This window comes from Melanostigma gelatinosum, assembly GCF_949748355.1.
Source record: "Melanostigma gelatinosum genome assembly, chromosome: 13".
Taxonomy (NCBI): Eukaryota; Metazoa; Chordata; class Actinopteri; order Perciformes; family Zoarcidae; genus Melanostigma; species Melanostigma gelatinosum.
Window position 1 is genome coordinate 7,854,400 of NC_136646.1, and position 12,691 is coordinate 7,867,090.

At 43.1% G+C, this 12,691-nt stretch overlaps 1 protein-coding gene across 2 annotated transcripts in view; it reads right to left on the reverse strand.

Annotated features, from left to right (window-relative positions):
- Nucleotides 1-12,691, reverse strand: part of LOC306786833 (neurabin-2-like) — a 29,437-nt gene that overhangs the window by 13,591 nt on the left and 3,155 nt on the right. The window contains exons 2-5 of one of the 2 annotated variants that reach the window (XM_079281722.1): nucleotides 8,104-8,505; nucleotides 6,554-6,747; nucleotides 6,095-6,475; nucleotides 5,272-5,973 (exon numbers count right to left, since the gene is read on the reverse strand). In XM_079281722.1, coding sequence (XP_079137848.1) covers nucleotides 5,272-5,973; nucleotides 6,095-6,475; nucleotides 6,554-6,747; nucleotides 8,104-8,419 — 1,593 coding nt within the window. In that variant the 5' untranslated portion in view covers nucleotides 8,420-8,505. Of the gene's footprint in view, nucleotides 1-5,271; nucleotides 5,974-6,094; nucleotides 6,476-6,553; nucleotides 6,754-8,103; nucleotides 8,506-12,691 lie in introns of both variants that reach the window. The other variant, XM_079281721.1, reaches the window with a different exon arrangement.

Below are 12,691 nucleotides of genomic sequence, written 5' to 3' on the forward strand. Positions count from 1 at the left end.
CTGTGAGCAACATCAGATGTGCACGCTGTGGCCACACACCAGTATCACACCTGTTCAAAACCTTGGATCATAGCAAGTTACATGGCTTATTAAAAGAATCAAATTACAGCAGCAATTTTCACTAGTTTACTTTTAATATAACTGATTTGACAAACTTTAAAGGAAAAAGACAAAAATCTTGTTGTTCATGAGATGTGTAGTATGTTTTATGTGACAGTCCTGCTTGGCCATGGGAAGAGTCTTGCTTTGGCCTGTGTGAGGTCCTGTTGTGGCCTGTGTGAGGGTCCTGTTGTGGAAGAAATGATACATATACACCTTTCAGACATAACATTTTGTTCACATTAAAACATTCATATTTTGCACAATGACGTGTGCTGTAGCTTGTGATACAGTGTAAATTCCTGTAACTCTGTCTGTAAAATATGTAATTACTCAGTTTTTTATTATCATTTCTACTACCCATAAATTATCTAGTAGTAACATAATTTAATGATTAATATCCATAAGTAAAAAATCTTAATAAATGTCACTAGAATATGCACAAATCTGACTTAAATTTTACCTTATTTTTCACGTCTGTCCTTCTCACTTCTCCAATGGTTGTACACTTTGTCCAGGTTGATGGCTTCGTCTGCTTCGCTGCATGTTTTGCAGAGTAGACCCTTCTCACTCGAAAAAGAAAACATCTCACCCAGTTTCACCGCTTGTTCTTCTATTTGAACATACTCCGACAGCCATTCCATCTTAAAAGAACCACATTTCTTTTTTCCAATGGCTTGGTGAGTGGATGTGTCGCTGCCCGTTCGCTTCGCCATGATAAGGGGTTAGCATTTGCGTCTCGTAACTCCGCCGCCCTGTTGTTAACTAGCTAACCTGCACGGCGTGAATGGGCAGGGCAATAGTGTCAATGCTATGATTGGCTGTGTAGCGTAAGTGAACCGAATCGTATCATTGGCTGGACACCTGTCACTCACTGAGTTACGTTGCAAAATAGTACAGAAAACAAAATTATTATTATTATTATTATTATTATTATTGGTTTAATTGATTAGATAAGATTAGGACTAATATTAGATATTAATTAATACGTTTATGTTGAATTTTATTTTATGCGCTGCATAGATTTTCTTGTGCGCTGAGAATGTGCGAGCAGTGCGCGATTGCTCAAGCGCGCAGCTTAGAGGGAACATTGGTTGGGGGTCCCTGCTCCATCTCTCTATCAGTTTGGGAGTCCTTGGTCTGAAAAACGTTGAAGACCCCTGGCATAAAGGACAGTTATGATCAGTTATGCATCATCACAGGGTCGCTCAGGGTCAGTACATCCCGACTTTAACTAAGATCCCTGGGTGGACTGCACCCAAATACAGGGTATAATAAATGTCAAACCTCTGCGTAATCTGACCAATCACAAGCCACCTTCTAACCACACTGGATGAAAGCAGAGCCTCAGCGTCGTCCCGCAGAAAGCAGGGTGAACCTCCAACACAAGGCCGGGCTGTCTCTTTGCTCCTGTGGTTCTTAGATTGTTGCCCTTAAAGGCAATATATGGTTGAACCGTATATGGTTCGGCTGTACGGATACTACAACAGTAGCGGAGCATATTCCTACACCTGCCAGTCGGACTCTACAGACAACAGCACACGTCGTCAGTGTTTTGTATTAACTCTCACTGCCAGAAAGGGTAGACAAAGGTCTGCACCCAGAGTTGATTTAAAAAAAAATATTACTTCATCTAAAGAGTGAAATAAACCAACCTGCCTGTCTATCAGTTAGATAGCTAATAGCTAGCAGTTAGCTGGTTAGCTATCGCCAGATTGGTGGCGCTTGATTTACTTTATCTTTTTTTTTATATCGTAGTTAAACATGAAGTGCCGACCTTTGTGTTCCCCCGATTGGCAGTGAGAGTAATAACAAAAACACTGTGGAGGAGTGGCTTATCTCCATGGAAACCGTTGTCAATGAAGCCATTTATCTCATCAACCATGGAAGAAAATAACCTCTATTTCTGCTTAATACGTGTTGTGGAAGTCACAGATATTCGGGGAAACTAAACGCTGTCATGTCTGGTTCATAACATCATCCAGAGGAGCTCCGTGGATTTTATCGAGCTGTGTTCACTGTGTCTAGCAAGCCACACGTCGGCTGTTTTGCTACAGCTGTATGAACACAAAATAAACAATTTCACTGTGATTTAATTGCAATAAACGGACAGAAAGGGATGCCGAAATAACTACATACAATGATGCCGATTTGTCAAAAGTCTGAATTCATGTTTTGTTCGTTCTCTCTGCAAGACGACAAGCAAATCACTTTTAAAATACTTTGTTTTCTCAATGGAGCTCGGATCGACCACACTCCTTCTCTTCTCGTTTAAGGATTTCAGTCAGGATCTGGTGCATCCTTAAACTCCGCCAAAAACAAAGGATGACTTAATTTGCTATTCAGCTCACATCAACACACACACACACACACACACACACACACACACACACACACACACACACACACACACACACACACACACACACACACACACACACACACACACACACACACACACACACACACACACACCTGGTGTCATTTCTTCCACACAAAGCTCCACTTTGTGGTTCTTATCAATCAGCTTCCCCTGCCTTTGTGTGTGTGTGTGTGTGTGTGTGTGTACACGTGCGTTTTCAAGGAAAACAAACACACCCAGCTACATTCCAACAGCTTTTTGCAGGCGCACAGAGGTAGCCTTGTAAAGGCCTCGGCACAGTCCAGTATGTGTGAGTAAACGTGAGATGCTGGACAACCCAGCGACTTAAACCGGTTCTCTACAGGCTGTGACTGATCATCGATGACTCTTTACCAATACGTTGTGCTGTAAGCTTTTTAAAAAGGGTTGAAATCACATGGCATTTCTGTTGGAAGATCAAATGTGGGGGACGTTTAATTTATTATTTTTTATACAAAATGACGTGCTGCAGGGGCAGGCTGGAGACTTGCTGGGTGCCGGAGAAGGTTTGTGCTCTCAGGATGTCAACAACCAGTTTTGAAATTATGTAACAGCGGCCAACGTGCCCAGGCAGGGAGTCTCAGCTCGCTGGCTCAGTTACCTGCAGCAGAACACTGCCAGACAAGTTACAGCCATCATGTCACTTTCTCTCTCATTCTCCTTTCACATCACATTCTGTCACGTTGCATCCGTCATGGACGCTTTTAGCACGTCGTCAACCCATCCATCCACCATTAAAATATGGATTCGCAGATATGCGTCGTGTGAGAGTTACAATAGTCTGTTTTTATTCCGTGATTCTCACATGGCTGTCAAATACAATGCTCTGAGAAAATACCACAATAAATATTATTGCAACTCCAATCCAGGTGTGTGTATGTCACATCCCTGCCGTACGACCAATGTCACGGGTAGGAAGTGGTTTGTCTCCTGTACAGCATGGTTCAGAGGCTGTAGTGGTTCAAGTTCAAAAAAGAAAAAATTCAGCACCAGTTATTCTTTCATGTTTTATAAATGATATACGCTAACCCAGAGTCACTTTGCATAGTCTCGGGTTCGTGTTATTGCCGCTACGAGCCTCCATTTCTCACTGGATTTTCATGTGTCATCTTAGCTAGCCAGAGACGGATGTCTGACAAAAAGTGGCATGTGGTAGAAAAGTATGCATTAGTGTCACTTATAAATGCAAACAATAATTTAATTTTTCAAATAAGTTATTTTATTTCTAAATCCTGAAAAATGTCCATAAATAAGGTATTGACATTGTGGCACCTTGTTTTCTACACACGCATCCTCGACTGTTTGTAAAGGGGAAACATATGTATTCACTATATATATATATATATATATATATATAATTTTTTTTTTTGCTTGATGTATGAAAGCTGAACTCCTCACAGCACATTTCCATTTGATGTCCTGGATCTCATTGCAGTCTTACTTTTGCCTGTGGTTAAGTGAGCGTAGCTATATGTTAGCAGTGACAGTACCCTATAAAGAGATGAGACAGAGGTGGAGAGGGAGACAGCTAAAAGATGTGAGCCAGAGCAAAGCTAGTTTCAAAGGCAGCAAACAACTGAATCATTATGACTGAAATGGTTAGCAACCGATTGTTACGCTTCATCTTCAATAAATATAATGTCTCTGCATGTTTTGTTGAAGATCAAATTACGACAAGTGATTTAATCAGTGTAACAGCGATTAGAAACCACCTGACTGGGACAGAAGTGATGCTTTGTTTTATGAATGAGACAACAGGTCGTTTGCACATCAGTGGCAGACGCTGGTTTGGCACGATTCGCTAGGCAGCTAACGGTAACAGTACCTTTCAGCTGCACTGTGGCTAAAGAGGTCCGTGGTTAAATGTTTTAAGGTCCTGTTCCTCCTCATGATCTTCTGCCGCCTGCATAAGTGGACATTGATCAATATTACGAACCCAGGACAGTTGGTATCTTTTAAATCCATAATAAAAACTGGAGAAAAGGGAAGCTGAATAGGTTTAGTGACGATGTGTATTATCTACCATACCATAGGAAGCTAAAAGACAAGAGATTGAGAGAGGAAGGAAATTATTGAAAAGACGCACTGACTTCCTTCTCCTTTAACATCACACACACACACACACGGGTTGATTTCACCACAGTATTTCCTGCTGACTCTCGCTCAAACTGTGAGTGCGTGTGTGTTCATTTGAACACGTCTTGATTTCACACAAGCTTTTTTTCCGTACTCGAGTGCTCGTTTCTCCTACAACCCACCAAACCCTCCCTTCACTGCGGCAGTCAGCCGGTTGAGCTCTGTGCATTGTGAAACATGCCTCAACGCGTCAGAGTGAAGTCACCTTGTTGACGCCACACTTCCTCAGTGAGAGACATAACTGAACACCATAGGCTGCAACATGATAATGTACGATGTAACAGAAGAGATAAGAACAGGAAATGAGAAGCCGTGCAATTGAAATGCAGGGTGTTTAGGCAGAATTGGATGTGTCGACGTAGTTCCCTGGAGATTGCTATTTCCTGTTCCCTAACACTATTTCATAGCCTGTCACAATTAAACCTGCATTCATTGATTTGACTGAAACAAGCTGTAAACAACAGGTGAGTTGGGTGATGTGCTGGGAATATTAATCATCCTCAGAGGATGAATCTGAATCTGAAAATGTATGGTGACACCTTTATACATATCAACCATGAAAACATACAAGTTCATGCTCCCCAGAGGATGTCAGACCATCTACATTACTTAGTATCCGACAAAACCTCACTCACCTTGATTGGCCCAGTGCTGAATTGAATCTTCCTATTTGGTGGCGCGGGTTCCTCTTCCTCAGGTAGACCCGAGATCTCGGAGCAGCTGGTCTCCGGCTGATATGGTTCCTCATCTTCCTCATCCTCCTCGTCGTCGTCGTCTAGCTGGCTGCCCCCAGAGTCCTCCTCCCCATGCCCGCTGTACGCGCTGATATCCACCAGGTCGCCCTCCGAGTAATCCTCCTTCCTCGAGCCATCCTCATCATTATCCTCCTCCTCTTCCCTCCTCTCAGAGTCCCCTCCTCTCTCATCCTCCTCCGAGGAGGGAGAGGAACCTGGACGCTCTTTTTCACCATTTTCCAGCGAGGCATGGACGTCCGCCTGCACCAGCCGGGCTCTGGCCTCAGAACCCCCGGTGGAGCAGTCTTGCTCATCAGCCTGCTCTTGCTCTGGGGCAGGCACCGTACTTGAGCCCCTGGCTTTAGTCGCTGTCGGCTGGGCCTCCGACTCTGGCTTGACTTCCGAAGAAGAGGAGGATGATGAGGAGTAGGAGGAATTGGGGAGCTGGTCTCCTGACTGTCCGAACCCTTCCTGCTCCTCGCTGGCCACAGCTTCTCCTATGCTCCTCTCTAGTGTCTCTTCTGGTTGTTCTGCTTCCTGGGTGCTCACACCGCTTGCTGCCATCTCCTCGCGGCCCTTCTTACCGGGAGTGAGCACCTTCCCCTAAGAGAGAGAGAATCATTTCATCAATTCATAGTTTTTCCTCCAACAAGTTTCCCTTTCTTCTACCACAGTTTCTAATTTCTTGCATTTTATTTTTTAAAGTTAAGCAAAGTCTTCTCACCTTCCTTCCGGTAGCCTCTGTTCTGGCTGGAGGTTTGGGCTTTGGTGCTAGGGCAGGGCCTGACCGACGTTGGGGGAGGTGGAGATTGTTTTGCGGTTCGGTCTTCTCGAACACGGCACTGAGCTGGCTCACGGTGGGGCTGACCGCGTCGCCGGGCCCGACTGAAGCTGCGGCAGCGGTAAGACTCGCGGGAGCCGGAAGAGGAGCGGGAGCCGGAGTAGGGACAGGAGCCGGAAGAGGAGCGGGAGCTGGGGGGTCGTCCAGTCGGTCCAAAGCCTCAGTGGAGCCGTTAAAGCGAGCCACGACATCTAGACGGCTGTCCTGGAAGCCCGATGCCCGCTCTTTCTTCAGCAAGATCCGGTTGGTGGCGGCTTGCTTCTCCTGGAGGAGACAACAGTCAGACATGGTCTTGAACCAGAATAAGAACGAACAAGTAAGTAACACGAATGCCCTTCCCACCTGTAGAGTCCGCTGCTCGAAGATCCTCCTGGTCTCCTGGAGTTTGGAGAAGCCCCCACCCTCTCCGCCCGGTTTAGAGTCAAAGCGATTGACCCTCTCTGAGACCGTGGCCCCCAGCTTGAGCAGGGCACTGTGGTCGACGTTCTCGTTTAGGCTGGACGCCCTCGGTAGGGAGAGTTTCACCGCCTGCTCTACTACACCTGCCAGTGACAAGAAAGTTAATTGGGAAGGTTGTTCGGAGCAAAAAGGGAAAAGTAAGAGAGGTTTGTTTAAGAAAACATTCCAGTTTCACAGCACTTAGGTCACATTGGATTTCGGGGTAGTGATATTGCTGTCTTCCCAGATCTCAACAGTTACTTTTGTGAGTACAATTGTATCATAACTAATTGCCAAAAATATATGAAAATGAAAGTTTGAAAGAAAGGATAGAAACCAGATTTAAATTTGTATTTATTTATTTTTTGCGTAAAATTGAGGTTTGACTCTTTCCTAAGTCAATAAAATAATTTTAATTTCCATGTTTTTGTCTCTTCCTGTCTTTATACTGATGTTGAAAAAGCTCAAATGATAACTAAACAATCTAATTATGGGTTAATTGAAGAGGTTTTAAACAACAAAAGCATACAATACTCTTCAGCTTTTTTTGGGTTTGACCTGATAAAAGCACTCAGGTTAATTCATTATGACCTAAATAAAAGTGGTCCTCAGTGGGGCTATTATCTGCTGTCCATTCATTGCACAATGTTGTATTTAAAATACTCCTAATAATAACTGCTACTCTGTTGCTGAAATGACATTGAAAAATGTTGCAGTTAGTCAGCTGTAGCTAGCTAACTTTAGCTACTTAAGATAACGTTAGCTAGCTGCTGTCACCGGCTGACTGAGGCTAAAGCTAACAGGTCCTCACCAGTTGATGATCAATGTAGAAGACATGGAAGTAAACGAAGCAGCATTGTTCTTGTATTGCGGTGAGGAGCTGGTTAGTTCTGGTAAAAAAAATGTAATGTTGGAAACGCATAACCTTGTAACTCCTAAAAAAAACATCTACATTGCTAATGATGTGCTAACTTTTAGCCTTAGAAGTGGTTACAAAGCTGGTAGCAAGCTAGTTAGCCAGACATGCTAACATTTGCAGCTTACATCCGAACCCGTTTTTTAAAAGGCTAAAAGATACAAAATATTGTTCTTTTTACAGCCACTTACACACTGCTTCAACATGTGGAATAATCCAAAGCGGGACAGGCCTGCCTTGCCTCATAACAATAGCTAAGCTTTTAGACAATTGGATTGTCTGTTCAGTGTCAGGGGTTAGTGAACGATCAATTCCATCCATAGCTCCACCCACCTCCAGCCTGACTACAGGTCTAATCAGCCATAGTAATTAAACACCTGTGTGGGTGAGTAGGGCCTTCAGATTAGAGTTATAATCTAAGTAGTGGGTAACAAAATGGTAACCTAATAATGAAAATAACCATTCATCATCATGGACTTCTCCTCACACTGTACATTCTAAAGGCTTTGACAAAAATATAACAAGGGAGGTGAATTACCAATCATACTGGCTCCGTCCTCCTCGTCGCCAGGAGACTGCATCTGCATGAACATGTTCTTGATGCGGTGAACATTTGACCCGTATTTCCGGCCCCTCCCGGTCGGGCGGGGCAGAGGAGCGGGTTTGGAGGTGGGTCCGCCGCCTCCGTTCGCAGCATTGTTGAGGTGGTCGGTGGCCTTCTTGAGCGCTGCCAGCCCCGCCTCGTAGGCGTTGCGGTGGGGCGAAGGACTCCGCAGGTTTGAGCTCCCGCTGCTGCTGCTGCCAGCGGAGGTCCCGTTGCCCCCCGTGGCCGTCGGGGGTTCGGTCTTCATCATGTTTGGTAAATCAGATGCCCACCGGTGAACAGCAGGTCAGCAGGGACGAGGACCGCAGCATCCTGGAGCTGTTTGACATTCACCTCCTGAAGCACACGGAGAGACAGATCGATGGTGACTAATCAATCATAACAGAGTCCCAAGATGAGTAACCACAACCCAAAAGCATGGTCTCTGAACTCTTTCCTTAGTCTGACGTGCAACCAACAAACCCAAAGTATTCTATTCTTGATGAGATAAAACGAAGAAAATGTATAAAAATAAACATCAACATTTTTCACTATGAAGATATTCAATCTATAATATAAAAGCCATAAAACAGAGAATCAGCAAATCCTCACATTAAAAAAGATAGAACCAGTGAATGTTGGGCATTTTTGCTTGATGGAAACATTTTTAATCAATTTATTTTCCATCAATCGACGAATCAAATGAATTATTCACGTTAGAACATTATCTGCATTCAAAATGACGTTCAACTTTGATATGACTGCAGTTTGTCTCTGAGCTGTTTTTGAACTATCACTTTTAAAACTGAAACTGAAAAGAGATTTGAACCAGGAACCTCGTGGTTCTCGGTCAGTGCCTCAAACCGGTGGGCCACCTAAAAGAGCCACTCCACCAATTTGACACACAAAGGTCAGTTTACTGGAGGAGTAGTACTTAGCAGCACATTTACAGTATTAGGCCTGTCCTCCAAAGAAATGCTTAGCAGACTTACATGAAAAAGAGCAAAAGATAACTTATTGACAAAAATAAATTGTAGCCGACTAAGACAAAAACAAAGGATTAGTCGATTGAGAGGGGGTAGCCCTGTTAAGTTCATTTATTTTGTGGCTCTAGAGTAACTTTCTCAACACCATCATCAGGGTTATCTTGGACTGTGGCTGGAGCCTTCAATGGGAAACCTGCACTCCAGCCCGAACAAAAGATAAAGATCCCATTGTGTTGCACTCCAGGAAATATAAAATGCCGTATCTCTGCCTCTGCTGCTTCAATTTTGATCATTTTCATTCTGTAAGTGCCCCCAACTTGGAGCCAACCTACCTAAGTGACCCTTTAAGTTTCTCATCAATAATCGAGCATCAGCGGAAAATGTGTTGCCAATGATGACATCGCTGTGTATTTCATAACACCCACATGGCGCTCAAAATAATCCAATTAAAATGCTGACGCACTGTGACCTCGCCTCATGTGTCGCGTGTGTGTCTCCAATGCTGCCGTTCCGAACTCCAAACCCACTTTGAGACAGTCAGCGCATGAATACAGAGACCATAAAATCTCAAAAATGAAATATGAACAAACGGAAAAACACGTACGGCCATTAACTCACTAAGACCAAATATCGGCAGGTTGTAATGAAAATGTGACCACAAAGTTTGTGACTGCAACAAATGTAATCTACGTATGTAGAGGTCTCAAGGACATTTTTAATTTCATCAGGATAATTTGATAATGCAATTTTGTGACTAGCTTACAACACTCAAGAAAGCAAACTCAGCAGGAATAATTCAACATTTTTGAGAAATAAGATAATTCGCCATAGAGTTAGATGGATACCACTCTGTCACTGTAACAGTACTGTAAATAGGAAGATACAGCCGGCAACTGGTTAGCTTAGCTTAACAAAAATGTGAATACAAGGAAACAGTTAGCCTGGTTCTGTACAAAGTAAGGGAAGAAGGTGAAGCAGATTTGAACCAGATTGCATTTGGTCGACTGCATAAATGCGGTGGTTATGTCAACGCAAGTCGATTCATACGCCTATTTGGAAATGATCTCCGCTTAGTGTATTTCATCGATGTTTCTGCGTATTGGGTTTGTTTTTCAGGGGCGTACCTAGTAATTCGGGGGGGCCAAGGTCAATGCCGTCTTGCTTTACTTTTCATCCTTTCTATGACTGGGAATGTTGGTATTGGCAGTGGTAGTAGAAGTACTCAAAACTTATTTTCTGAAATCAAACTATTAATTGCGAAACGATTAATACGGTTCTCAAGAAAGCCGTAAGCAGCAACACTGCTGGCAAAAGTATTCGGCCCCTTTCTGAACAAGCTTGTTATAAACAGCCGCTGCACGAGTACGAATAACACAATGATCTAGCTGTTTGCCACTTTATGAAACATAAATGGATTTTGCAACTTAGGCGATTACTTAATCGAATGTGGACTGAGCCAGAGGCGCATCTCTTTTTTTTCTTCTTTCCAGCACTCAGACTGTGGGCTTTGTGTGAAGATTCACAGCTGAGGTGTGAGGTTTCTGATATGAACATTGTCACAATGATACAGCGTGTTCTTCTTTTGATTCGACGCTCCTCAATAAGTGTACAACAAACACAATCTGAAGTCGTCTGGTCGTGTACAGTCTTGCCTTGTACTTTGTGTCTGAACAAGCCAAAATACTCGAGTCGAATTTTCCACCCCGGTTAGACCAGAGAGACCCAAATGAGGACGCCCTGCAACAGCCTTGTGTGATGTCACCACTAATTGATGGTGTGTTGAGTTGTTCCTGATCAAGGCATAATAAAGAGTTTTGCCCCGAACAAGCCGGTTCACAGCAGTAAAAACTTTCCATTGGCTTTTCAGATCTGTGGTTGTTAGGAAGAAACGCCAGTGTAGCAGAGAGCACGTTTTGCACCATTTGACATATATGTAGGACTGCAAGTATTTTCCTCATTTAATTAATCCAGCAATTATTTTCTCAATGAATTATTGATTCATCATTCAGTCTATAAAAGGGCAGAAAATCGTGAAAAAAGACTAAGAGTCCACAGCCATGCTAGCCGCTCTGTGAGGCTGTCCTTTAGCACAGCAGTGCTGTGAGCTAAATGTTAGCATGTGCTTAATGACAATGCTAATATTAGAACACATCAGTAGGTATAGTTTTTACCATATTCACCATCTTAGTTTAGCGTGTTAACATGCTAATTAGCACAAAACAAAAAAAAAGTACAGCTGTGGCTAACGTTAGTTCTGCAAGTATTTGGTTTCAAAGAATTACACAAATGACAGTTTTACCTGATAATGGTGCTAATAGTTAAAGGCGCTAAAAACGGAATTCAGAGCGTATGTATTGCCTCCCCGCGGCTCTCTACAGGGCGACTGCTTAGCCGGTCGCTAACAGCTAACGGTCCGTACCAACCGAGCAGTACCAACACAGGCAACGGTGCGGACAGAGCTAGTGCGACCGGTCCAGATGCGTAAGCAGAGCACAGGGAAGCTCGGGTAACAACACAGAGAGAGTTCCTTCTCTGCTCAGGTAGACATTACTCCACCATATATTTACATAGACAATAGTTGTTTAATGCTATATTAATGCTCTGAATCCCGTCTAGAACCTAAAAGGCATCACCTAGTTATTGCAGTTCATTCTGAGGGAAACATGCACCAAATTTCATGGCAATTCTTTTAACTCAAGGTAAGGGTCAAGGGATCGTTATTTTGTCAAAAAAAAAAAGGCCAACCAAAAGATTTCTGTCATATGAGACAGAGCAAATTGTCACAATGTATAAGTTTAAACTATAAAATATTTGCCATTTTTACTTGAAATCCATAATTTATCAAAATACCGTACTTTTCGGATATAGAGCGCACCGGTATATAGGCCGCACCAGCTGATTGTTAAAAGGAAAAAGAATGTGTACATAGATAAGCCGCACTGGTCTATAAGCCGCAGGTGTCCCCGTTGAACAGCAAGATGCTTTTAACAGTACCGTACTAAAGTTGTCTTCTTCTATGAACATCATAACATGTCACTAGCTTCTAAGCTAATTTTAACATTACGGCCAATGCGGAAATGCTAACCGCTATTAGCATTAGTGAATATAGTGAATATAATATATATTCGTACATCTTTTCATGTAGACATACTTCCAGACTAAGGTCTCTGAAGGCTACCAAACTGAAGAAGTAAAACGAAGCAGCGCGTCTTCTCATTAGAATCTAAAAGCAACGAGGCAATAACTTGTTGCTCGTAGCTGTAGCTTCTGAATACCGTAGCTGCAACAACAGGACTCAGGACAGCAGTTATATTGCAAACCAAGATGATTTATTTCTCTCACTCAAAAACACTAACACAAAAACACGCAATAACTGTCGTTGAACAGCAAGATGCTTTTAACAGTACCGGTACTAAAGTTGTCTTCTTCTCTGAACATCATAACATGTCGCTAGCTTCTAAGCTAATTTTAACATTACGGCCAATGGGGAAATGCTAAACACGATTAGCATTAGCGAATATAGTGAATATAATATATATTCGTACATCTTTTCATGC